A 24,718-nucleotide genomic window follows, 5' to 3' on the forward strand; every position below is an offset into this window, starting at 1 on the left:
TGACTAAGCTTTAATTTCACAATTTATTTATAAATTAACACAATCTAATTACTTATTTTAAAAAAATTAAAAATTAAAAATTAAACCTAATAAGGATGAAATTAAAAATCAAACCTTTCAACATAATTAACAAATTTTTATATATCTAAACACAAGTATTATCTAAAACATTAAACTTTTGCACTGTCAAACTCAAACAAACACACACCAAATATTCCCATTTACGGAGAATTTACATAAGAATTTACCTTATTTACAAACATTTAAGACACAGAATCTGTTGCCATTTGAGATGATCTCACCAGTTTTTTATCAGTTCTCTATACCAATCTCCATGAACGATCACAGACACAACAGCCATAACAATCAGAGCTTCTGCTGCCTCGACCACCTTTCCTGTGAGAGCTCCTGCTCCGATGGGCAAAAGGGCTGCCTCCGCCAGTTGCCTTCCCTTTCTGCTGCTTCCTCCGAGCACAATGCCCCGCATGGCCAGGTAAATGTTGCGTGAAACTCGATTGTATACGACGTCACCTGCTTGTAAGCTTTTTATCAACATGTTTGCTATGATCTGCTTTCTTGCTTGGAGCTTTTTAGGGTCTGAATCACAATCGACTAAGACAATACCGAGGGCTTCAACGATCTCCAGTATTCCAACGTTTTCGACAATGTCCAAGAGATTGCAAAGGTGTTTGGCGCATGTCGATAATATACTATCGACTTCACTTGGATTGGAGACCAATCTCTCGTTGAGAAGAATTTGACGCATGACCAACAAGCTGGGCATGATATTTCCGTAGTAAGACTATATAAGAATAGATTATATAACATATATTATCATAATCTAAAACTATACTTTGTAAAACAGGAATACAACAAGATTTCGATTTATATCTTTTTGCTTTCCTGTTTCTCGAACTTTCAAACGTTTTGTTATAGCACCTCGACTTTCAGTAGATAACTTATTGAAGACTAAGTTTTAAGATAAACTATAATTAATTTAAGGAAACAAAAAGACTAACCTCTATAACTAAAATAGAAGATAATTTAGTACCAAAATAGAGCTTAAAGGTAAGAGCTGCAAATTTCACCAACCTGGTAGAAATGACGATGATCCTCTGAAGTCGAGATTGAACCGTCCTGAGCCTGGCGAGATTAAGCTTAAGAGTCTCCGGCAGAGTATCACTGCTGAGCCCCTTTATTTGATTTACTAACTTTAGCAGACCAAGCCTAATTAATAAATCAAGTCTCTCACCCTTGCACTCTGGTTGTTCTTTGCCTGAATACATTAAAGCTCCATTGTTAAATCTGATGAGTTCAAATAAAAATGAAGTCGAAAAGAAGAGTATGAATACAACATGACAACTGGAGTTACCATGGCTACTTGTTCCAGAGGTTGGGCTGATGATCTTTGATGGAATCAGACTACTTCCTCCGGTTCGTATGGTAGATGGGAGGTTCTCTGGCTGAACTCCTGCATCTTTTGATATAGCAGAAGCCACAGAATCAGTGTGTTCTTTCCACTCCAGCTCCACATTCGGCCATACAGATGAAAGCCATTGCCTTGTGAGAGGCAAAGAGGTAGGTGCATCAGCAGGAGAACCACACCGCTTAGCAAATGAACTTTTCAGATACTCCAAACCAGCAGGGCTCTTGATGAGCGGTTCCACCATCCTTAAATGTGCCTTTGCTATTTCTTCTTTTAGATTCTGCTACCAAATATAGAAGTTCAGTCAAATCAACGTGGAAAAGTATCTTACAGGCATAACCAAACAATATATATTTCCGACTAGCAAAATCAGAAACGTAAAACCATTTGTTCATCAGAGAAGTGAGAAGAAAATATGTTTTCTTTGGAGTTCTAGAGAGAGACACAGAAGAAACACAGAATGTGATAAAGAAAGATCACACAGCTCTCCCCAAATGGAGACTCCGTTATGCGCACTTTTCCTATTTACGCTATATCTGTCATCTCATTGCATATATAATCAAAGCTCCAAATGCCATTTAGATAGGTGAAGTTTAGGGCCTTGGGTCATCTCATTCATTAGCTTCTGAGAAAGATGATACCCCTAAAATATCATAACCTGTCTTTTGGCTGAAGATAATGTGATCAATAACATCACTGCTTTAGAATTTAGTAAGAAGTTGGACAGGAGGAAAGAAGCTTGAGAATTAATGGCGGAGCATACTATGAGCAAAATAAATTCCATGAATGGACATCCCAGCGCAGCAGCAAAGGTAATTGAGAGAATGATGAAGACTTAATTATGAGACTGATGAAGACTTAATGATGAGAATAGGTGGAAGAGGAAAATAACAATTACTCAAATCTCCTATAAAGGACTCAAAATCCATGTTTAAGGAAGCTCGGACACTCTGATACCATGCTAATTTTTATTTTATTTTATTTATTATTTTTTTTTTAAAAAAAAAGAAGCTATACTTGGCAATCTGTTGAGGAGGTTTCACAAGAACAGACTGGTTCTGGTGATAGGAATTTCAAAACGAAAATGGATGGGGAAGTGTTACACCTTTGAAATGGTTTACTTCTATCATCCCTTGTATATACTTGAATTGGAATTGTATTTAACTGTACACAGAATTTGAGGTAGGAAATACTAGACTAAAAACAGACCTGAATCTGATGTAGAATGAAGCGTAAACCTTTGACCATCAAGAGAGCGAATGGACGCTTTGAGTTCTCTCCAGAAAAGGAAACGTCTCCCAGCTCTTCCATTAACCTCTGGTAACTTGCTTCCATCTCTTTCTCTTTCGCTGGAGCGGAAAGCTTTTGCAGTGTGACTAAACTAAAGTCCAGCAGTTGTTTGAAGTAACCCACATCCGGAGTTCCTGAATTTAGAATCTTCAACCACCAAAGAAATGAAGGACAAATTAGTGAGAGAGATCGATACTCCATTACCAATTACCATTTTATGTGGCCACCAATTGTTAAATAAATATTCAAATTAGATGTACCTGTGAAACAATTTCAATATCAATTTTCTCAGCAATCTCTGATCTCCAGGAGGGCGGAGACATCTCACACAATTCATCCCTGACCTCCTTCAGGACCTTGATAACCCAACTGAAATCAGGCTCATCTTCTTCCATAGACTCCATGATGCCATCCCAAAAGGCTTTTTCCATCGTCTTTTTCAGTTTCACCTACGTAAGTGAGTATAATAGCTAAGCCCAGGAATCACTAATTCATGCTTCCTTCGCTATTTGTCATTTACATATCAGAAAAGAGAATGAAACATTCAGAAGTGCCAACCTTTAAACTGTTTTCAGCTTCAGTTGGAGCATTCGAGGAGACTGCAAGGAAATGGTGATAATCATGGACAATCTCATTTGCAACCAACTCATTCTCAGTGACTAGCATTGCACTGGAGCTTGTAGGTTGCTCTGCAATAAATTTGACAGAAGGAAATTGTCATTTTACTAAAGAAAAAAGAATTAAAACATCTATCTTAAGCAAGATTAGTCATCATTACAGACAAATAACCAACAAAGCATCCAATATGCTATGCAGACCTGGCTTAGAACTTTCTACTGGTCGGAACCCTGGAGAATATTCAGAATCCAATTCCAAGGAGCTTGACCCTGCAACTGATGAAGAATTTTCTGAACTGCCAAGTTGCTGTAACTTTTCTCTCAGTATCTTCTGCTCTTCACTGACCTACCATCAACCAGATGAGTCCAACAAACCATTAGCCAACTAGGATTTAGTTGCTCAAAATGCTATAGAAACTATAGCCAAAGTGAATTACCTGTGTATCATGTGCGATATTACTATTATCACCTTCCAATCTCAGCTTAGAAGTTTGTGCCATAAAACTCTCCAACTGGCGAGCAACACCCTTCATGTTCTCCTCGAAAAATATAGCATCCTTGTCTTTCCACACCACAAAGTGATGAAGGTAAGAGCACCATCTTTTGTCAAATATCTCTAATTGGGATCTAATCGAAGATGGTGTTGAAGATTGCTCCTCATGCATGGTTCGTAAGGGACCCTCCAATATAATCTTAATCAACAACTCAAATTCCTGAACAAAATTTGATGCTGACTCCAGCAATGCATTTTCAAACTCACTCTTCCCAATAAAAACTGTCTCCGGATGCCCCAATATCATATAAGCAAAAAGCACTACTTTGACAGTGTACCTAGATAATTTACAGGGAACCTTTGCAGCTTTCCCGAAGCCAATAGTCTGTGATCTACCTGTCTTGTTTACTTGATTACTGCTTCTGCCATGAAATCCAACACGCTTGAGAAGGTGATCTACCTTCTCCATACTTAATTTATTTCCAGAAGTTGTTCTCAAGATTGAGAATCTACTCTCTAAGCGAACAAGTAATGCTTTTACAGTTTGTATGGTTGCAGTTGCATTGATCTTAGAAGCAAGCTGCTCAAATTCCATAGACTTCACAGATTCTTTTGTAATATCTAATGCTTGAAATGCTTTTGCCAAAGCAAAAGTAGTTTTTCTCGTTTGTACAAAACTCCTCCAGCACCTGAAGATGGGACAGATTGCATTATAATTCATAATATTTCACAGGAAAAAGAGATGAATGATAACTGAAGGGAGAGTAAGCAGGCAAAGCATAGATACAGAGTCAAGCTAAAACTGAACCAGTATCCTTGACAACAATAGAAATAGTCACAATTACACAGCATAGCATTAGGTTTCAAATCTTTCTTTCTCTTCCAAATCCTCCTAAGGCCAACCATTTCTTCTACTCTTACTCTTGATGCCTCAAATTGATGTTCCAGCCCCTAAGCATACTTGCCCACCAACAAAGGGAACATGAATTTATTCTCCCATATTACTTCCTTCAATCGGTTCTTATATAGAAGAAGAAACAACATGGGCATCAATCAGATTTTTCGATTATATGGCCAACACAAATGTTTAGAGGTTCATTTAAATCACATAGGAGGTTTATTTCTTCTACCATAGATCTTGTTGCTTTGCAGGTGCAAAGACGTCTTGGCAATGGAACTCTCACGTCTTTTTGGGCATGATTCCTAGTTGAATTATGGGGTAGCTACTACAGCCTTTCCTAGAATTTTTCAACTGTCTACCAGCCAAGTATTACAGTTGAACAGGCTTGGACTTCTTCTCATGATTTAGTTTATCTCATCTTCTTTCAACAATCTTGTAAAGTTTGGTGAATGACTCTTGGCTATGACCTCTTGATTTCACCAAAGCATTCACAATTAAAGCTCAGCTCTCAAGTGAGTAAATTCATGATATTGTTCCTGACTTGAGCAACCTCTTTTCGGTGATTTGGAAGGACTCTTATCCTAAGAAAATAAAAAATTTCTTATGGAAACTTAATCTTGGTGGGATTAATGCAGCTGATCGGTTGCTAAGGAAAATGAGATGGCATCTTACCTTCATGGTGTGTGATGTGTTCTTTTTTTTTTTTTTTTTTTTTAAATTAGAGCATCCTTCACATCTGCCCATTGTTCTTATGCCTTTCAATTTTGGAAGTTTTTGGTTGGTCTGTAGTTTTACCAAATGAAATATTTGGTGTTCTTGCCCTGGTCTTTGTGAAACTTCCCTTCCATGATGCAAAAAAGACATTATGATTGGTGATAAACAGAACTTTCTCCCGCATCTATGGTGTGAAAGGAATGCAAGGATTTTCGAGCATGGTTTCTCAACCTTCGATAACTTCAAATACGATGCAAGAGCATGGTTTCAAGCAATACAGACTAAAAATAAAATGCAAAAGCTTAAAATACGCCAAAGAAGATGTAGAACTACTCTTTTGCCACTCTTATCTTGATCGCAAGATGCATAACATAAATGATCAAACTGTGTTACTTGATCACCATGTCGAAACTTTCAATACCACAGGTAAAGACCGAATCATACCAAGCAGTCGAAATTAAGACAACTCTAACATCCCAAACGTCTTAATGGGAAATTTTAAGATTATAGTAAACAGGCTATAATAGACTTCAAAAAATGAAGCAGTATAAGGATCTTGTACCTTGCTATAATTGCCGCTGGGTCCTGCTTAGGCATCCCTTTCATATTAGCACGAACAATATCACTTGTTCTTCGTCTCTCCATCGAATACCCAGCTCTTTGTCTCTTGGCCTACTCGCACATATAAATAACGTTCTTATATTCTAAAAAAAAGAAAAAAAACTGAAGAGGGAAAACAACTGAAACGACTCATGAACGAGTCGGGAACAACTTTTCTACAGAAGAAATCGAAGTCTATTGTAATTCGAACGAAAAGAGCACCCGTCGAAGGTTGTCGCTTAGCATTTCTTGGTTTTTATTTTGGGGCAACCGACAAAAAGAAATTCTATAACTTCCTTCAAAACAAATCAAGGTTGGACTATCTTTATCCAGTACGGCACGTCATACTGAAGAAAGAAAAACAATCGGAATACGTATATAAGAACAATAGGGCCCGAGATAGAAACCTGACGACGGAGATCAGCCTTTCGGAGCTTGGCTTCAATCTCTTCCGCAGTAGACGGCGCCTTAGACTCCATTAGGCGACGGCTAAGCCTGCGAGGCAGTTTGGGAGGAGTAGATGACGATGCCGGCGAAGGCTCGTCGTCATTTGCAGGAAAATAAAGCGCTACTCCACCCTTCCTCTCCGACTTCTCCTCCAGTCCCACAGCCATTGAACTGAAACAGTTCGAACAAGAATTCACCAACTTAACCGACTAGAAAACTTCGATTTGATCAAAGCTTCACAAGATAAATGCCGATCTCAGAGATTCAGCTGCGGATTTCAATTTCGAGGTCTCGATTTCGTCGTCGAATTGCAGAGATGATTCCTGATGGACTATGGAATCCAAATAATTTCTTCAGCGCATCTGTGCATTGAAAAGGAAAATAATGATGGATTTGGATCGCGCCATTTTGTTCTAGATTCTTCGATGACCTTTTTGGCGTTCGAAATTTTTGAAAACTGAGAAACAGCTGGATTTTTTTCCTTCCTTTTTTTTAATAATTTTCATTTAGAAACAAATAAATTCGTAGGTTTTTTTTTTTAATGAATTCTTAATTCATTTTAATTTTAATGCTTTTAAAAATTATCTTTAAGAACATTTATTCTGATCTCAACTTTTAAAAAATTATTATTTTTGCCCTTAAAAATACCAAATCGATAGATTTAAATATTTTTTAAAATCATAAAATTTTAAAAATACAAAAATCAAAATAAATATTTTGTATATGCATATTAAAATAATTCATCTAACCCTGAACCCTCGTGTTACTAATAAATAAGTGTATTTTTAATTTTTTTTTTTTAATTTAAAGGTCTTTTTGTCGTTTTTAATAAAGTTTAAAGGTATTTTTAAAAAAAAAAATAAATAAGCTTGTTAATTTTTTTTTTTTTTTTACATTTAATGGTATTTGTTTAAATATTTTTTTTAAATTTAAGAATATTTTTAAATAAAACATTAACGGTTTTCATCTAAAACGAATGGTACACATATTTTTTAATTTTGTTTAAATGTTGTAAAGATATTTCTTAGATTTTTTTAGTTTAAGATTATTATTAAAAGATTTGAAAGATTATAGTTATTATTTTTTTTAGAGGATGTGAAAAGTTAAAGGTAATTTTATTAATTTAAAATAACTTTAGTACGGTAGGCCCATTGGGCCGGTTAGTGGGCTACAATTTAAACGAAGCCCAAAAAGTGAGCAACAGATCAAGTGCGGTGGGCGCTGGGCCATTGAATTGCCTAAATAAGGCCCATACTCAAATAGTTTTAGGCACTGGGCCATTGAATTGCCTGAATTGCCTAAAATTACTTTTTAGGTTAGTTGACTTTTTAGTTTTTTTTTTAACGAATTTTTTTAATTTAAAAAAGAACGTAAATTATTGAACTAATTTTGTTTATGATAAGTCTCCAACCCAATATGGGTTCAGTGTGGAATTGGTCAAAAATCCTATTTGGGTCTCGGTCAAGCAAGTGTTAATAGGGCAAAAAAACACTTTCATTTTAGCACGTGATTGCTAAAGAACAATTTTTAGAGAGATTTTTCATCGATCTAGTAACTAATGATAAATTGTGAATTGGTGAATTAATATGTTAATAACTAAATATCCCAAAAATGATCTAGTAACTAATGATCTAGTAACTAAAGATCTAGTAACTAATGATCTAGTAACTAAAGATTTTTTTTAATCCAATCCTGCCAATCCTGCCAGTCTGACACAAGCAAGAATTAAAAAAAAAAAATAAAGAAAAAGGAAAAAGATGGAATAAGAATAACTCAAATATATTCAATGATTAGGCTGAAAGAAAGGGTAATAATAAAGAAAAGAGAAAGCTGCGTATTTGATTAGACAAAAATTGATGATTCCACTCCTCTGGGTACCATTCCAGAGACAGGAAGGATCTGTTGTAGCGGTGCGGTGGAAGAATCAAAAAGAGGAGTGGAATTATTATTATTATGTTTTCATCCAAATATGAGAAGGCCAAAAAAAAGTTTGTTCACTTTACCTCTCTCTCTCTCCTTGCCCGAGAAATATATCGATGAAACTGCACAATGTAGCCGACAGATTAGCACAGTTTTATATACCAATATATATATATATATAATGATGCAAATTCTCCTCCTTGGTCGGGAATGAATTGATGAAACTGCACAATGTAGCTGATAGATTAGCACCGTTCTATATACGAAAAAAATAATGATGCAAACTCTCCTCCTTGGCTGGGAATGAATCAATGAAACTGCACAATGTAGCCGATAGATTAGCACCGTTATATATACGAAAGAAAAAAAGATGCAAACTCTTCTCCTTGGCTGGGAATGAATCGATGAAACTGCACAGTGTAGCTGACAGGTTAACACCGTTCTATATATAAAAAAAAAATGATGCAACTATCTTATATTTGTACCTTGTAGTGATTAGAGATGCAAATTTTAGAATTTGTTCGATAAATTATCGTCCCTATCTCAATACAAAAGCACTTCACAAGTCGCCAAAGTTGGTCTCTCTCAGTCTCTCTGGCTGCTTTCTTAAGTTTCCTTACCTGTTTTGCATGTCTCTTCTTTCTCTCTCTCTCTTCTTGCTTGAAGTGCCTGTTCTCATTCATTATGGTAACGTTCCACCAGAGTGAAAGTAGCATATCCAAGGAACTTCACTTCTACTCATAAGTTCCTTTCATTTCTTCTATGATCTTCATAGTTTCTTACAATTTTCCCAGCAACCAAACAGCACACTTTCTCAAGAAACCCATCACTTTCCCTTCTTCTTACCCCCAAAAAGTATGGTGAAAGCTTTCTGTTCTTCCTTGAAAGACCTACAATAAGAAACCCATTAAGATTTGTCAGAATTTATGGTCTGTTTGAGAAGGAAGATGGAAAAACAGAAGAGGATTCATGGAGCAAGATGAAGTAACTTCCTGCAGGTAAGATTTAAAGATGAGAAAGCAGTATGTCAATATATGGAATGATATGCAAACTTTTTCTTTCCACTTTCCTTCCATTATGAGCAATAGTTTTGCTATGAGTGGCTTTGAAGTAAATCTCTTTTCTTCTTTTCTACTGATCATGAATATCATATATCAATTATGGAGAAAAATCAGGCAAAAATGACATCCTAACGTAACTCTGTCTCCTCTTACACAGCTGTTTTTGTTTTTGGTTTTCCTTCTTTGATTCATTTGTTTTCATCCAAAAACAAACACTGGTTTTGTGTAATATATTTCCAGCTTTTTGAAGCTTCAAGGTTGATGATTTGGGAGTTTTTGTTTTTCCTTTCCTCTGATTTCAGGTGTTTGGAGTGTAGTAGAATGGAACTATCCATCATGGATTAGATTATACATATATTGAGGATTCTCAGCCTCCTTGAGTTGGCATTTTAGTCTCATTTCTAATGGAGAAGAGCCCAGTTTATCCCCTTCATTCCCTGTTGATCTTTCTCTTCATTTTGAGTCTCTTTGTTCCAAGTTTGCCTCTTCCGACTGAGACTCGAGCATTGCTTCGTTTCAAAGAGAATCTCAATGACCCGATGGGTTTTCTTGATTCTTGGATTGATTCTGAATCCCCTTGTGGATTCTCTGGGATTACTTGTGATCAGGTTTCCAGGAAAGTCGTAGAAATTTCCTTGGAAAACAAGTCGCTTTCTGGTGAGATTTCTCCATCTATTTTGTTCTGCAAAGTCTCACAATACTTTCGTTGGCCTCAAACCACATTTCTGGGGAGCTTCCCTACCAACTGATCAACTGTAGCAATATTAGAGTATTGAATCTCACTGACAGTGAAATGGTTAGGAGGATTCCTGATCTTTCTCAGCTGAGAAAATTAGAGGTTCTAGATCTATCAATCAACTTCTTTTCTGGCCAATTCCCAATCTGGGTTGGAAATTTAACTGGATTGAATTCTCTGGGACTTGGTGAAAATGAGTTTGAGGCTGGTGACATACCAGAATCAATAGGAAATTTGAAGAACTTAACTTGGCTATATCTAGCAAATGCACAATTGAGAGGGGAAATACCAGTCTCTCTCTTTGAATTGAAGGCCTTAGAGACAATGGATCTTTCAAGGAACAAGCTTTCTGGTAAACTCTCCAAGTCAATATCCAAGTTGCAGAATCTGAACAAGCTTGAGCTTTTTGAAAACAAATTAACTGGAGAAATTCCACCAGAGATTTCAAACCTTACCCTTCTGCAAGAAATTGATATATCTGCCAATAGTTTTCATGGGCAGTTGCCAGACGAGGTTCGGAACCTCAGGAATTTGGTGGTTTTTCAGTCGTATGAAAACAACTTCTCAGGTAAGTTCCCTGAAGGGTTCGAAAATATGCAAAACCTTATTGCCATTTCAATCTATAGGAACAATTTTTCTGGAGAATTTCCAGCAAACTTCGGCAGATTTGCTCCGCTCCTCAGCATCGACATATCTGAGAATCAATTTTCAGGGGGCTTCCCCAAGTTCTTGTGTGAGAATAGGAAGTTGCAGTTCTTACTTGCTCTGGATAATAGATTTTCAGGGGAGCTGCCACTTTCTTTAGCTGAGTGCAAATCACTGCAAAGATTCAGAATCAATAATAATCAAATGTCTGGCAGAATTCCAGATGGGGTATGGGCTCTTCCTAGTGCAAAAATTATTGATTTTAGTGACAATGAGTTTACTGGAGTTATAACCCCAAACATTGGTCTATCTACCAGCTTGAGCCAATTGATATTGCAAAACAATAAGTTTTCAGGTAACCTTCCATCAGAACTGGGCAAGTTGACAAATTTAGAGAGGCTTTACTTGAGTAATAATCACTTCACTGGAGAAATACCTTCTGAAATTGGTTTCCTCGGGCAACTTTCATCATTCCGCCTGGAAGTAAATTCTTTGAATGGATCAATCCCATTTGAGATTGGTAATTGTAAAAGACTCGTGGACATAAATTTTGCTCAAAACTCTCTTAGTGGTAGCATTCCATCTTCATTTTCATTAATCGGCTCTTTGAACTCGATGAACCTCTCAAGCAACGAACTTACAGGTCAAATCCCAGAATTCTTGGAGAAAATGGAACTAAGTTCGATAGATTTGTCGGGAAATCATCTGTTTGGAAGAGTTCCATCCAGTCTTCTAGCAATGAGTGGAGACGAAGCTTTTTTGGACAACAAAGAACTCCGTGTTGATGAAAACTACAGAGAAAGGATAAATACCAGTCGGGTTAATTGTACTGGAAACAATAGTCAGAAAGGGGTGCTTGTGGATAAACTTGTATTTTTCAGTATGATAGTCTCCATCTTGGTTTGTGTATTAGCAGGGCTAGTGTTGGTAGTTTTAGTTACTTGAAGCACAGTGAGACTCGCCTGGAGACCAATCAGGAACGGGACCAACAAGGAGCTCCAAAATGGAAAATTGCATCATTCCATCCAGTGGAAATTGATGCAGATGAAATATGCAGCTTTGAAGAAGACAATTTGATAGGGAGAGGAGGAACGGGAAAAGTTTATCGGTTGGATCTGAAGAACAATGGCGGTACAGTGGCTGTTAAGCAGCTCCGGAAAGGAGATGAAATGAAGGTTTTGGCAGCAGAAATGGAGATTCTGGGAAAGATAAGGCATAGAAACATCTTGAAGCTCTATGCCTGCTTAATGAGGGAAGGATCTAGTTATCTAGTTTTTGAATATATGACTAACGGAAACCTGTGTGAAGCACTTCAGAGACAGATCAAAGGTGGACAGTCTGGATTGAACTGGAATCAGAGGTACAGGATTGCATTGGGAGCAGCAAGGGGAATTGCTTACTTGCACCATGGTTGTTCACCACCTATAATTCATAGAGATATAAAATCAACCAACATACTTCTTGATGGAGATTATGAACCAAAAATTGCTGATTTTGGAGTTGCAAGAGTTGCAGATCAGTTCCTAATTGTTTCTGAGCACAGCACTTTTGCTGGCACTCACGGTTATCTTGCTCCTGGTGAGTTCAATCTTTCCAATCAACCTCCCCATTTTTTTTCTCATTATATTTTCCTTAACATGACCTTTCTCTCTGCAACAAAATTTATATCCTAACATTCACACATTAGTAGCTAGTTAATAAAACACTTCATTCATGGAAGTAACAGTTTAGTCCCTAAACCTAAGTTTATAATGATGAAAATTTAAAATTGTAATAATTTAGTCTCTCAGCTTTAATAAGGAACAATTTATTCCTAATACTTTACAATTTGTAACAATAAAACAAAAAAATTTACATGTGTAGATTGATAAACTAATTTATGGATGAAACTTGTTTATAAGCTATAAAGACTAGTTCGTTTACGTAATAAAAAATGACACTTATATCAATGAAATTTATCACAATAGAGACTAAATTGTCAAAAGTTTGAAATTATAGTGACTAAATTGTTATATACAAATGTTTAAGGACTAAATCATAAAAAAATTAAAATATATGAATTATATAAGTTTAGAGACTCAACTGTTGATTTTATGAAGTTGAAAGACCAAGGTTTCATTTTGATCTGCTTCGGGTAACCAAATATGAATTGGTACCATAGGCACTTTGACGGCGCAACTTGGCATCTTTCTTCTTTTGTAAGAAGTAACTCGAAGCTTAACTTGTTTCTTCTCTATTGATACAGATGTATTGTGCTTTTTGTTCAACATTATCAGATTCAAGTTGAACATGAAAATAAGACTGAACTAATTTCTGTAACAACTTTCCTCTACAGAGCTAGCATATACTCCAAAAGTTTCAGAAAAGAGTGATGTGTACAGTCATGGTGTGGAGCTATTAGAATTGATTACTGGAAGGAGACCAATAGAAGATAAATATGGAGAAGGAAAAGATATTGTCTACTGGGTCTCAACACACCTCGATGGCCGTGACAATGTCCTCAAGCTTCTGGACATCAAAGTTGCATCTGAAGTCGTCCAAAATGACATGATTAAAGTCCTGAAGATTGCTGTACTTTGCACAAGAAAGCTTCCATCACTTCGCCCTTCAATGAGAGAGGTAGTGAAGATGCTGTTAGACGCTGATCCCTACTCTTCTTCGACGTCCCTGAACAACAATTCAAATAAAAACAGTAAGGATTTTGTTTAGTTCTTCAACAAGAATGTAAGATTAGTCTTTGCTGTAATGATCAAAGCACTTGAGATTTTTGCAGCCATAACCTGTGCCCAATTAGCTAGCTCCGAGTTTTCAGTCGGACCTTAGCATAAAACTAAGGATAATATATTTGTAGAGCTCATCAAATGAAGTGTGCATAAGAGAATTTTCTTTTTTGAAGACAGCTAAAGTTATCTTCCTCACCATTTAAAAGAACAAAGTTTCTGTTATATGTAACTACATGTGCTATCAAGAACATGTTCCAACTTTCAAGTTGGAAGTATCACATCAGAAAATTATCAAGTCTTGTATTTTACTGATCAAGAGTGTAAGTGAAAATTTACAGTATCCTTGATGAGATCACTCGGACCGTAGTAGAAACATGGAAGAGATCATACTGCGTATGAGAAATGGTATTAGATGCTGCTTTTCAACAATCCATCCACCAACCACCTCCCTGCAAGCAATGGTGTCAATGTGAATATCTACAGGCATGTTTACAACAAATTTGATGTACGTTTCAATTCTTACAAACAGCAGATTTCTTTGGAAACTGTGTGTTAGATCCAACACACCATTCCCTTCTGCACGAGGAGATCTTGTTGTCCTGCAAAGAAAAGAAGAGACACATGGGCAAGAGATAGGAGGGATCAGAGAAGAAAAAATGAAAAACCTCCACCTCACAAGCCTACCTAAAGATCTTTCAACCCCACTAAAAACTGATATTATTCTTCTCAAGTCGGGCCCTAACAAATCATAAAACAACATGCCTTCCACAACACTCTTTCCTTGTCACGAACGGGACAGTACATCAGAATCTCCTTGATCAACGAGCGACAGTTCCTGATATGCACCCACACAACACCAAACGAACTAGAGAACTAATTCTAAAAAGAATGAGTAAACTGACAGTCCCATAAGAGATGGTTTAGATCCTCTTCATGACATATGCAAAGAACAAACTATTGTAGCCAAAGTACAAAGATTTATGCCGCTGGATATGATCTTATGTGTTCGCTCTCCCATGCAAGATTCTCCAATAGAAGAATTTACTTTCTAAGGAATTTTAATCTTCTATATAAAGAAGATAAAACTAAGAGACTCTGAATGGAAGAAAGAGGAACAAAGAAAATGGAAGTACAAGTGGCTGGAGAACCCCTCATAACAGAAGAGGGTTCCAGACGCTCACCACCATCAGTATCTCCTATTGTTCTTAAAATAGTTACAATCATAAATTATTAACTGCACCTACCACCAAAAAGTAAGTATAATTTACAATTGTGTTAAAAGTTAGAACTAATGTTTTTGTCCCTCAAATAATACACATTCCTTATTTTGGTCCCTAAAATTCTCAACCCATAACATACTATCTCAGCTCGCTGAAATAGTAGGAGAGACCGGAGAGTTACATCGAAAAGTATGGGGTTTTCCCCCTCTTTTGGTTTGTTCTTCAAGTCGTGATTTTAATCCAAAAGAGATGCTACAGTCTATCAAGACGCAACATTTAGTATTATGTATGACAAGACATATAAGAGTAGGAGGTTTCTCAAACCATTTTTTCAATTTAATTCCATCAAACTTATTATAATATTAAAAGCTGATAATATCAATTTATGTAAAGATTCCAAATTAACAGTTTATGGTAGGTAATTCATCTCTTGATGACATTTGCTTCAGTGATAATTTTCTCCATTACACAATCAATCCAGTTTCCATTTAACTCTTACCATACAAATCATCTTACACTACAAAATAAAAAATCATATGCTTACCATACAAATTACCTCAGAAAATGAAGCAGAAAGTCCTAAAACTTCATTGCTCTTCCTTAAAATTTCAATTCATTCAATCATTCTATTGATATAGCACAATAAAGTAAGAAGAAAAAAATAAAGAACAGGTTTTTCTCGTCTCAAGCCACCCATAACTACATAATGCTATTTTCACATGTTTATTGCTTCTGTAGAGAGCCATAGTACAAATGCAAAGTAATAGATAGGGGACACCTTCACTACCCACCGAAAGAAAGAATAAATGATAACAACAAAATTTCCATTTGACGAGAATGTAACCTCACATACTGAAAAGGGACCTAACCATGCTGCACAGTTATCTATGCGGCCAGAGATTCTATAGCATCCTTCCGTTGCTCTAGAAGTCCTGCTAGCAGTCTATCTATTTGATCAAATACATCTGTCTTTGGCGCACTTCCATTCACCTGAGGAGGAGAAAAATAGTTCATCAGTAGTATTTTTCTTATGAGAAACAACATTTCATTGAGAAAAAAAAGAAAGAATACACAGGCATCCAAAAAAAACAAGCCCACAAGTAGGGAGAATAATGAACAAACCCACAAAAAAGGAGACCACTGAAGGACCTCAAGTATTATACCAATTAACTGATGCAGAACGATTTGAGTCAATTGGTACTTACTATACAAATCAGTAATTCTTTTTTTTATTTTTATAATAATAGTCTAAAGAAACTGTGATGAGCGAAAATTGATCAATTTCAAAATGTCTTCAGTTATTTAGGTTCTCCAGTAAAATTAAGGCTTTTACCACAGACTTCCTCCAAAAATTAAAGAATGAACTAGGCTACCCACTAAGCTACATTTTCTCTCCCTCTCTCTCGCTCTCTTTTTCCTTTCCCTTTTCTGTCTGCCCCAATGAGGGGTATGGCGGATGATGGGGGCTAGATTACATACCTTAACTGTTACATCTTGATACATGGAAAGAACATCCTCCACATTCTGGTTATGAGTTTTCAATCTCAACCTCACCTGAATCAATTCAATTGCAGGGAACACAGTCAATACTTCACCCACGTAATTTCTCGGAAACAGGAAAAAATAGAATATGGAGATTAAAGGCTTGCCCGTGAATGATCTAAACAAAACCTTATGAAACATATACACAACCATAGAGAATAAGTTGAAATGATAGACCAAGTTAAATAAAGTATTAAAGAAAATACCTTTTCTTCAGTGTCATCAAAGCGCTGTGTAAGTCTGGCAGCAATTTCTTGTGTGTCGGGTGGAGAATACTTCAAATGATATATCTTACCAGTAACGGGATCCATTCTTCTTCCAACAACTCTCTCAACAAGAATTTCTTCTGGGACCTACAATAACACGAGAAAGTTATTGTAAGTTCTGGTCTTGAAGCTCTGATAACACATTTCTTAAGACTAGACAATAACAAAAGCTATAATCGCCTTAGCATACAATTCACAGAAGGTAGCGGCATTTTCCTAAAAGTTATGCTGGTCCACTAGACATCATAAAAATTCAAAATACCAAAAATCAAGATCATATCTGCACATGCAATCCAAATCAATCTGTCGACATTGAATTCATATTTTTCTCCTGATAGAAACCCAACCATAAACAAAGAACAATCAGTACACATCACTCCTCAGTGTTGGCAATTCAATGTAAAAGTGCAAAATTTGAAATTTCAATCAGCATCAATAAACAACCCTTACTTCAAGAAGAATGAAAAGATCAGGCTCAAAGCCAAGTTCCTTAAGAGCAACTGCTTGAGAATGACTCCTGGGATAACCATCCAAGAGCCAACCATTTTCCTGAGAATCAGGTTGCGACAGCCGCTCTTTTACCATCTACAAGATACTGACAGAAATGTTACAGATGAAAATTACCAAATGCCAAAACAATATTATAGATTTTCCTACCAGCACAACTATTTCATTAGGGACTAACTGTCCTTTCTCCATATACTCTTTTGCTAGCTTCCCATTTTTGCTGCCACTATTGACTTCTGCCCTAAGTAAATCTCCAGCAGCGATATGCACCAAACCATACTGCACATAGGAGAATGACTTGATTCAATCTGCTATTCTCTACGGGCAATCAAGAAATGAGAAATTTATGGGAGCACAAACAAAGATTGTAGGTTATTAAGAAAATGGCAATAACAAAAAATAAAGTGCGAGTGAAGAGAAAACAGATAGGTTGGGTCAAAACATATAAGATTTCAGAGGATATATAGGCATCAAGAAAAATGAATACAAGTTCAATGATTTGGGAACTAATCAATTTCAACACACATTGAATTACACTTGATACTCTTTTTTCCGTAAATAATAAAGAAAACGAGTACATTCCAAATCAGTAAGAGCCAAGAGAAAAGAAATGCTTGGCGGAGGCTCAATTGTTGAAATTGCTTACTTTCTGAGTAATAAGTTCGCATTGTGTGCCTTTACCGGAAGCGGGAGCACCAGATATCATGACTCTGAGAGGCTCTGGTGTTGCATGAGACGTAACCTGCCAACATACACAACCAAGCTCAATCGAAAAATTAACAAACCACACAATTAACCAAAACGTTGTTGGGATCAAATGAAGTGAGTTCCCGACGATCAGAACAGAACATTGTACATACAGCAACTAAAACGTGTTTAATTGTAAATTAAGTTGGAGAAATTAGCAACTCCAGTTTACATTCTATTTATCCCGGAGTTCACCAAAATAAGTAAATGAATAAATACGCATCCATCTTTCATTCAATTCGACTAAATTACACCACTAACACTGATAACATTCACTGCATGCGAGATCAATCGCCAAGCCAGCTTGTATTAAAAAAGAATAAAAAACATTGGATCATACAGTTAATGCACGAGAAAACGTAGCCTTCAGTGAGGGAGAAACATCATAACACGGGAAACGTAGGGTTCGACAGTGACGAGTATACAAGATTGAACTGTTCAAAACGTAAGGGAGGTGAACTGGTTGCCGTTGCCGTTGCCTAGACGAAGAAACTGGATTCGCGTATCCAACAGCGGTGAAACTGGAATGGAGCGCCATGGTAGAGCTTCCTCCGCCGCTATTCGTCGGAAACTTCGGCACTCAGAGCAGCAGCAGCAGCTTCACTCTCTCTCTCTCTCTATCTCTCCCCAGTCCACAGCGCCGCGCCCTGGATCTCGATTTTATTATATCATCGAAGCGAAACGACCGCCACTTGCCCTTCACTCGTTTTCGTCCACAAGCTTAAAGCAAATTCGCCATCCAAATTTTGGATGTTTAATTCATTCCTTCACCAAATGTAAGATATTTTACATTAAAAAATTATAATTAATTACATAAAATTAAATTTTAAAATATATAAAATATAATTAATTACGATATTTTAGAATTGAAGATTTAATATTTTTGCTGTACATAAAATTTAATTTTATGACTATAATATGTCGGCACTCGAAAACTTATTGGACACAAAAATGAAAGTTTAGTGACCTATTAAACATTATTTAAAACTCAAGGACCAAACGGATACAAATTTAAAAGTTTCTATATTAAATTTGTGTTTATGGGTGTACGTTTGGAACCCTAAATAAGAATTTTTTCCCTTTCGGAAGACATTACATGAAATAAAACAGCTCCTCCGCATGATCGAGTGCCCTTAGACCCACTTGATCGAGTACTCGTAGCTTTGTTGGCATACCCACTTGAAATAAGAGTATCATCCCTTAGTTCTTAACAACCTCAGGAGTGTGTATATACAATAGTGGACTCTTTCGTCGTTTAAGATCCCCTTTTAATGATCGTAGTATTCATATTTGATTGAAGGGGTATTTTTGTAATAAAAAATTAAAACTCGTATAATTTCATTCAATTAAGTCAAACCTTTGATCAACTTTAAAATATCGTATATTATTAACAGTAAAAAAAATTTGAGTATAAGCATGCAGCTTTGAGTTAAATTCACGAACCAATTTAGCATTTCAGTTGACCTGAAAAAGAAAAAACGTAGAAAATTCAATTTTTTTAGATTTACCATAAATTCGTAATTTTTTTTTTTAAATATAAAAAATTATTTGTTTAATTTAAAATTTTAGATAATAATAATAATAATAATAATAATAATAATAATGGAATATTCGAACATCATTGGCGGCGAGGTTCGAGATACGCGGGAACTGATTTTTCGGTCTGGTGGGGAATTAAAAGGAGAAGCCATCGCAGGCTCCGTCTTTCTCAACAATTCATATTCCGATAACTGATTTCTTTGCTCAGAGATGGCTAGGGCACCGACGACCGCTGCCGGAGCGTTAACGGCCTCCTCCCCTTCACTCACCACCACCGTCATCTTGGCCAACGGATCCTCTTCCTCTCAACCACCCGAAACCCTAGTGCTCCGTCTCAATCGGAAGAAGAAGAAGGTCTCGTGGAAGGAGGGGACCGTCGACAACGAGTTCATGCAGAAGAAAAGCTCGAAGAAGTGCTGTATATTCCACAAGCAGAAGCACTTTGACGAGGACGATAGCGATCAAGAGGATGATGAGAATCACCATCACGGGAATGGAAGCCCTTGCTGCTCTAGGGGAAACGGCGGGGATGCTTCCAGTAGAGTCAGTTGATAGTGCGGATTCTGGTGTAAAGATGATGTTTCGAAAGGTTACTGAATTTGAGTGTGTGCGTGTTTCTTTCTTTCTTTCTTCTTTTTCTTCTTCTTGAATCGTATTGGTTGTCAGATTATCTCTTTACACTCAATTTTTTCGTCGAAGTCACCGATATCAGAATCTGCTCGACGAACGATACGATATTTAATTCGAATCGTCGTAGGTGGATGTATATTGGTCACCAGTTTACCAAATGAAAGTTTGCATTTCGTTTCTCGATTTCGATCGCCTGGATAATCGTAAACGTTCGTGATTATTTTTGTTGTTGTCATGAATTGGATTTTCCTGCAGTTTATTTGGCTAGTAGCGGCTATAATTACACGGGAATTTCGTATTGATGATCGATCCCTTTGTCTGCTATCATTCTGATTCGGGTAGACTGGATTTTCGTTTGGATATTGATGTAATCTGTTATATGGATAGATATGATTCTCTCACCATATTTCCATTGTCAATTGCCAGCTTTTTCAATGCCTACTAGTGAGCTTGAGATCTAAAAGTAAAACCCATTTGATATAGAATGTGTGTTGAGTGGTTTTAGTTTGTGCAGTTGTTTAATATCTGTTTGAATTGCATAATCTCTGTTAACTGTTGCTTGCTCTATATGATAGGACACTCTTCCGTTTGCTTATCTATTGATCAAGGATTTTCTTTTTGCTATCTGATAATTTCCAGCCACGCAATCTCATCAAGAAAATTTTCACCCAATTAATCACTTTCTTGATCAGATTAGCTTGTAACTTTAAGGCTGTAACTACCCCACTGATTGTTTTATTTGAAAGTCCTCTTCTTTAGATGGTAGTTTTCAAAGACCACGAATTCCCATAACAATTGGGATTATGGATTGGGATATGTAGTAGGCGAGAAAATCACTTGTTTGATCGAGTAGTTTTTGACCATATCCATATGAACTCTTCCTTATTCCTTCCTTCGACCTGAAGTGAACCGAAGATTCTTGAGTTCATGCAGAATGAATATGTTTTTGGGGTGAATTGAATGAAGTTTCTTGGTTTGTTTTGTAATCTCCATTCAACTTGGAAATCTAGAAAGGTAGGGAGCAGGATAGACCAGATCTCATTTCAAGTAGAACTAGAACAAAGGAAATGATATTGCACACGAACAAACTAGAAAAAAACCGACTTCTCACTTCCTAATTGAACTTCCCGATGCTCGAAAAAATGTGTTTTCTGAGTTATTTTCTTGTACAGAATGATCCCAGTACAAGGAAATGAACCCAAATGAAATCAACAGAGATTTTAGTCTTAGTCTTCAATGTATCCTTAGTCACCACTTCAGTGCAAGTGCTAACCAAATCATTAATTGCTTTGTTCTTTGCTGCATACTCCTCCAGATTGAATTTATGCTCAATTGGAGGGTACGTGATAATATTTCCCTTTACACATGCATCTGTAGACAGTGGGACATGACTCTGCAACAGAGCATTTGAAGCTCACCATCACCCTTTTGCACGGAAAACATGGTCCACATGCATGGGAACAGTCTGGGAGGCTGGATCCTGTAGGGTATAACTCCATACCAAGTGCTTCTTCAGTTTTTTCCTGCACAGGCATACATGGCAAGGAAACTGAATTAAGTTCTTTCCTGTTAGCATGTTGTCATGGTTCGTCTTGTTCGTCGAGCATCTATTATTCATGTTTTTTCTATTCTTGTCTCAGATACATTTATTTTCTCACAAAATGTTTGATACGAAGTGGCGAGGAGACGAAGAAAACACAGTACCTCCTGGTGCGTTGAACTGCCGACTGGTCTGTGAGTATCTTCTGCATTAAATCTCACTGAAATATCATACACTTAAAAGGCTTAGATGCCATGGCTTTCTAAATCAGAGAAAAATGGTGATGTATGCACTATAGGGATATGAATGCATTTTCCCAGCAACTAGAATAGCAAAATAAGTTGACAATAACCACATAGATGATTATTTTTCTTACTGTGATCCCAGCGAGTCGATGCATCAAGCCGTCTTCCAATCATTAGTATGATGAAGAAAATCCAGAAAAGTAAAGTTTGAGCCACAAGTGGGAATTTCTTCATTGCTGTTTGATAATGCAAAAGCCAAAAGGATAGAAGAAGTGGTAGAGATGCTAAAGGAGGAGAAATAGACTGCGAAGTTTGTTGGAAATGTTGGTGACAGATGATTTAGTATGCAGTGGGCACTTTATGGTGTAAATGGAATAAAGGTTAGTTTTTAATGTAGGAAGAGGTACATCTGATTCACCTCACATGATCCACGGCCCATTTTGAAGGTTCACATGTGTTGGCAAGTAAACTCAACAACTTCTGAAACTTTAAATGAACTGTGGCATTGGATCTTATACGTACGGAGGTACATATTTTTTACTCTTATAGATCAAATTTTGAATTGCTGAATCTTTGGGTCTGACATTTTGAAAATTTAAGAGCATTGTCCCTTGTCATGAGTGGATTTATCTTCCTGACTTAAGTCGTTGTGTTGCTTTTTGCTTGTATGCCATATAACATTGCTTTCAAACTCCCTTCAAAATCTCTATGTCTCTGTTTTAAAACCTTCTCATAAATCGGGGCCAGAGACTTGAGCATACGTTGCCCGACCGTAGGTGACGTGAATACAAATTGGCTTAGACTCACTTGCTGCTAAGAATAAAAGTCTGCTAAAAAAAGTGTGATTGTGACAAGTGGACACATTTTTATCTTCATGTGTTGTGTTGCAATGGTAGGTAGATGCATTTATAGTCGACGTGCTTTCAGGTGTTGATAAATGTTGCATTCCATAGAGGTGGAGGAAGGTTGAAAATCATTTTCAAGTCGAGCGGTCATTTTCCAGTTGGATATTTTGCCAACAACGTAAGATTGGGAAATTCTGTATCCATTTATTTAATAGATTGTTATTAAAATATTGGATAGTAGGACATGTAACTGAAGCTGCTTGAATTTTCTATGCTATTTAATGATTTTTTTAATTTTTTTTTTTTTTATCTTAAAATTAAAAGTATTAGAAGACCCTGTTTGATAGGTTCTCCAGATCCTTTTCTTTTCCAGATAAATGGAATGAAATGAATTTAGAGCATTTTCGGTTTAGTGGGTTTATTTGTAAAAACAATATTCTGATTATGTTCGGATCTTTTGCAGATTTTTCTAGAGTTCAAGGGTCTCGACTCTAGGGCCGCTTTTAGTCCTAAATCTTTGGGGTTACTTTTTTCCATATATGCTGGTTATATTTCTTTATGTTATTTGTATCAGTAACGGGTTTATAGATGGTCTAGTTCTGAACCTACGTGTCCATGACTTCGTTTTTCAGAAATTCTTTTTCCTTGTCAGGATCGGAACTTAGAAAAATGGTTGGGACAACGAACCGCTCGAAGAGGGAAATCGACTGACAGAAGACCTTTCTGTTTGTGGATTCCCAACCCAAGGCAGCATTGCACTCTAATAAGTGATTCTGTAAGTAACAATCAGTCTCTCTATATGATTATCAATGCTTGTTAAGTTTCTTTCACCCCTGACCTTTCAGCGCTCTTTTGTTGTCTTTTGAGGGAGGGGTGAAAGGAGGATAATAGTCCCAAGTGAATGGGAAATGGGGAAATTATTTAGGTAAAATGGTTCTCTCTCTTGTTGTCTGCCTAAAGAACAAAAGTGCAGTAGGGTTTTAGTTGCTACCCGACAGAAGGAGTTCACGTGTAGTGTAGTGCAGTGGGGGAGCAGAAATTGAAGAACACTCCTCCCTTTGCTGCTGGCATTCAATGAACTTCTGCAATGTTTATCAGTTTCTCAGACATCAATATTTCCTTAAAAGTTTAGAATTTAGAATCGAACAATTGTCTACTTTGTCTACTTTGAGTCTAAATTCTTATGGTTTTGCTTTGGGCTTTTCAAAAGGTCACATACCAATGAGAGAGTATTCTTTGATTATAAATCTATGATCATTCCTTAAATTAGTCGATGTGAGACTTTCATCATCCAACACCTCCCCTCAAATAAAGTACGTCTCCCCTTAATCGAGCTTGACTCCTTTGGAGTCTTAGTAATTTTTTACTATACCTTCGAGGAAGCTTGACTCCTTTTCTTTTGGAGTCTTTTGTTCTCCATTTGAGAATTTACTGATCTATTGACATGACTCTGATATTATGTTAGATAAACACGACGGTCTACAATGGTATGATATTATCTACTTTCAGCATAATCTCTTATATCTTTGCTTTAGGCTTCTCAAAAGACCTCTACCAAAGAGAGTATTTTTTAATTATAAACTCATATCATTTCCTAAACTCATATCATTTCCTAACTAGCTTTAGCTTCAAGTTACTGTGTTTCAAAGTTGAGTTACTTTTACTGTGTATGACAAACTTATTATGCCATTTGCAGGTCTAACGAATTCTCTCTCAATAATATAATTTAGAGAAAATAAATAAATAAATTTATACCCTTTATTTAGTTATATCAATTAAAAATCTTGACAAATAATTGTATATTAAAGCTCAAACTTTCGTAAGAACTTTGGAATATAAATTAACGTTTTTTTTTTAATTTATTTATCTTTGGATAAATGAAATTTTAGGTTTAAATGAAAAAGAATAGCTAATTCATCAAAATTGTGTTCTATCTTGGTTCATTAAAAAAATAATAAATATGTTTTCGAAAATTTATATCTTACTATTTCTGAACATTTAAAACTACAAAAAAAAAAAAAAAAAAAAAAAAAAAAAAAAAAAAAAAAAAAAAAAAAAAAAGTA

General features: G+C 36.3%; 5 protein-coding genes and 1 long non-coding RNA gene across 6 annotated transcripts; 3 read left to right on the top strand and 3 right to left on the bottom strand.

The window, feature by feature from the left end:
- Positions 1–115: 115 nt before the first annotated feature.
- LOC111488930 lies at positions 116–6,960 on the bottom strand. Its single transcript, XM_023136875.1, has 10 exons — positions 6,449–6,960; positions 6,004–6,113; positions 3,771–4,515; positions 3,535–3,679; positions 3,275–3,405; positions 2,977–3,165; positions 2,636–2,863; positions 1,373–1,706; positions 1,093–1,276; positions 116–776 (listed from the first exon to the last, which is right to left on the bottom strand). Exons 1-10 carry the CDS (start codon positions 6,653–6,655, stop codon positions 299–301), a joined length of 2,751 nt encoding a protein of 916 aa, XP_022992643.1. The 5' UTR covers positions 6,656–6,960; the 3' UTR covers positions 116–298.
- A 2,017-nt stretch (positions 6,961–8,977) lies between these two features.
- Positions 8,978–13,745, top strand: LOC111488929 (receptor protein-tyrosine kinase CEPR2-like). The gene is given in 5 exon segments (XM_023136874.1): positions 8,978–9,406; positions 9,772–10,144; positions 10,147–11,775; positions 11,778–12,428; positions 13,186–13,745. Coding segments are annotated over 4 exon segments (2,925 nt in total). The 5' UTR covers positions 8,978–9,406; positions 9,772–9,873; the 3' UTR covers positions 13,560–13,745.
- A 1,644-nt stretch (positions 13,746–15,389) lies between these two features.
- Positions 15,390–18,579, bottom strand: LOC111488943 (adenylate kinase, chloroplastic). Its single transcript, XM_023136902.1, has 7 exons — positions 18,196–18,579; positions 17,755–17,850; positions 17,259–17,387; positions 17,052–17,186; positions 16,542–16,688; positions 16,273–16,347; positions 15,390–15,783 (listed from the first exon to the last, which is right to left on the bottom strand). The coding sequence occupies exons 1-7, from the start codon at positions 18,391–18,393 to the stop codon at positions 15,679–15,681; spliced, it is 885 nt and encodes a 294-aa protein (XP_022992670.1). The 5' UTR covers positions 18,394–18,579; the 3' UTR covers positions 15,390–15,678.
- Positions 18,580–19,486: 907 nt separating this feature from the next.
- LOC111488946 (protein phosphatase 1 regulatory subunit INH3-like) lies at positions 19,487–20,211 on the top strand. Its single transcript, XM_023136905.1, has one exon. It carries the CDS (start codon positions 19,605–19,607, stop codon positions 19,944–19,946), a length of 342 nt encoding a protein of 113 aa, XP_022992673.1. The 5' UTR covers positions 19,487–19,604; the 3' UTR covers positions 19,947–20,211.
- A 1,088-nt stretch (positions 20,212–21,299) lies between these two features.
- On the bottom strand, positions 21,300–22,057 carry LOC111488945 (protein EPIDERMAL PATTERNING FACTOR 2-like). The gene is made up of 3 exons (XM_023136904.1): positions 21,941–22,057; positions 21,729–21,784; positions 21,300–21,547 (listed from the first exon to the last, which is right to left on the bottom strand). The coding sequence occupies exons 1-3, from the start codon at positions 22,041–22,043 to the stop codon at positions 21,353–21,355; spliced, it is 354 nt and encodes a 117-aa protein (XP_022992672.1). The 5' UTR covers positions 22,044–22,057; the 3' UTR covers positions 21,300–21,352.
- On the top strand, positions 21,353–23,792 carry LOC111488947. Its single transcript, XR_002719302.1, has 5 exons — positions 21,353–21,511; positions 21,665–21,758; positions 21,952–22,335; positions 22,737–22,832; positions 23,118–23,792. It is a non-coding gene; the product is annotated as an uncharacterized LOC111488947 (long non-coding RNA).
- Positions 23,793–24,718: the final 926 nt, after the last annotated feature.

This window comes from Cucurbita maxima, unplaced genomic scaffold (assembly GCF_002738345.1).
Source record: "Cucurbita maxima cultivar Rimu unplaced genomic scaffold, Cmax_1.0 Cma_Scf00014, whole genome shotgun sequence".
In the NCBI taxonomy this organism is placed as follows: domain Eukaryota; kingdom Viridiplantae; phylum Streptophyta; class Magnoliopsida; order Cucurbitales; family Cucurbitaceae; genus Cucurbita; species Cucurbita maxima.

What these genes read in the sequence shown, in the direction of transcription:
- LOC111488943 (XM_023136902.1), bottom strand. Translation starts at nt 18,393, where the DNA reads ATGGCGCTCCATTCCAGTTTCACCGCTGTTGGATACGCGAATCCAGTT. An exon ending in GCGAACTTATTACTCAGAAA is followed by an intron (nt 17,388 to 17,754) that starts GTAAGCAATTTC and finishes TCCTATGTGCAG; the next exon opens with TATGGTTTGGTGCATATCGC. An exon ending in CTAATGAAATAGTTGTGCTG is followed by an intron (nt 17,187 to 17,258) that starts GTAGGAAAATCT and finishes AGTATCTTGTAG; the next exon opens with ATGGTAAAAGAGCGGCTGTC.
- LOC111488945 (XM_023136904.1), bottom strand. Translation starts at nt 22,043, where the DNA reads ATGAAGAAATTCCCACTTGTGGCTCAAACTTTACTTTTCTGGATTTTC. An exon ending in ATCGACTCGCTGGGATCACA is followed by an intron (nt 21,785 to 21,940) that starts GTAAGAAAAATA and finishes ATGATATTTCAG; the next exon opens with TGAGATTTAATGCAGAAGAT. An exon ending in GCAGTTCAACGCACCAGGAG is followed by an intron (nt 21,548 to 21,728) that starts GTACTGTGTTTT and finishes ATGCCTGTGCAG; the next exon opens with GAAAAAACTGAAGAAGCACT.
- LOC111488946 (XM_023136905.1), top strand. Translation starts at nt 19,605, where the DNA reads ATGGCTAGGGCACCGACGACCGCTGCCGGAGCGTTAACGGCCTCCTCC.
- LOC111488930 (XM_023136875.1), bottom strand. Translation starts at nt 6,655, where the DNA reads ATGGCTGTGGGACTGGAGGAGAAGTCGGAGAGGAAGGGTGGAGTAGCG. An exon ending in ATATCGCACATGATACACAG is followed by an intron (nt 3,680 to 3,770) that starts GTAATTCACTTT and finishes GGTTGATGGTAG; the next exon opens with GTCAGTGAAGAGCAGAAGAT. An exon ending in AGTAGAAAGTTCTAAGCCAG is followed by an intron (nt 3,406 to 3,534) that starts GTCTGCATAGCA and finishes AATTTATTGCAG; the next exon opens with AGCAACCTACAAGCTCCAGT.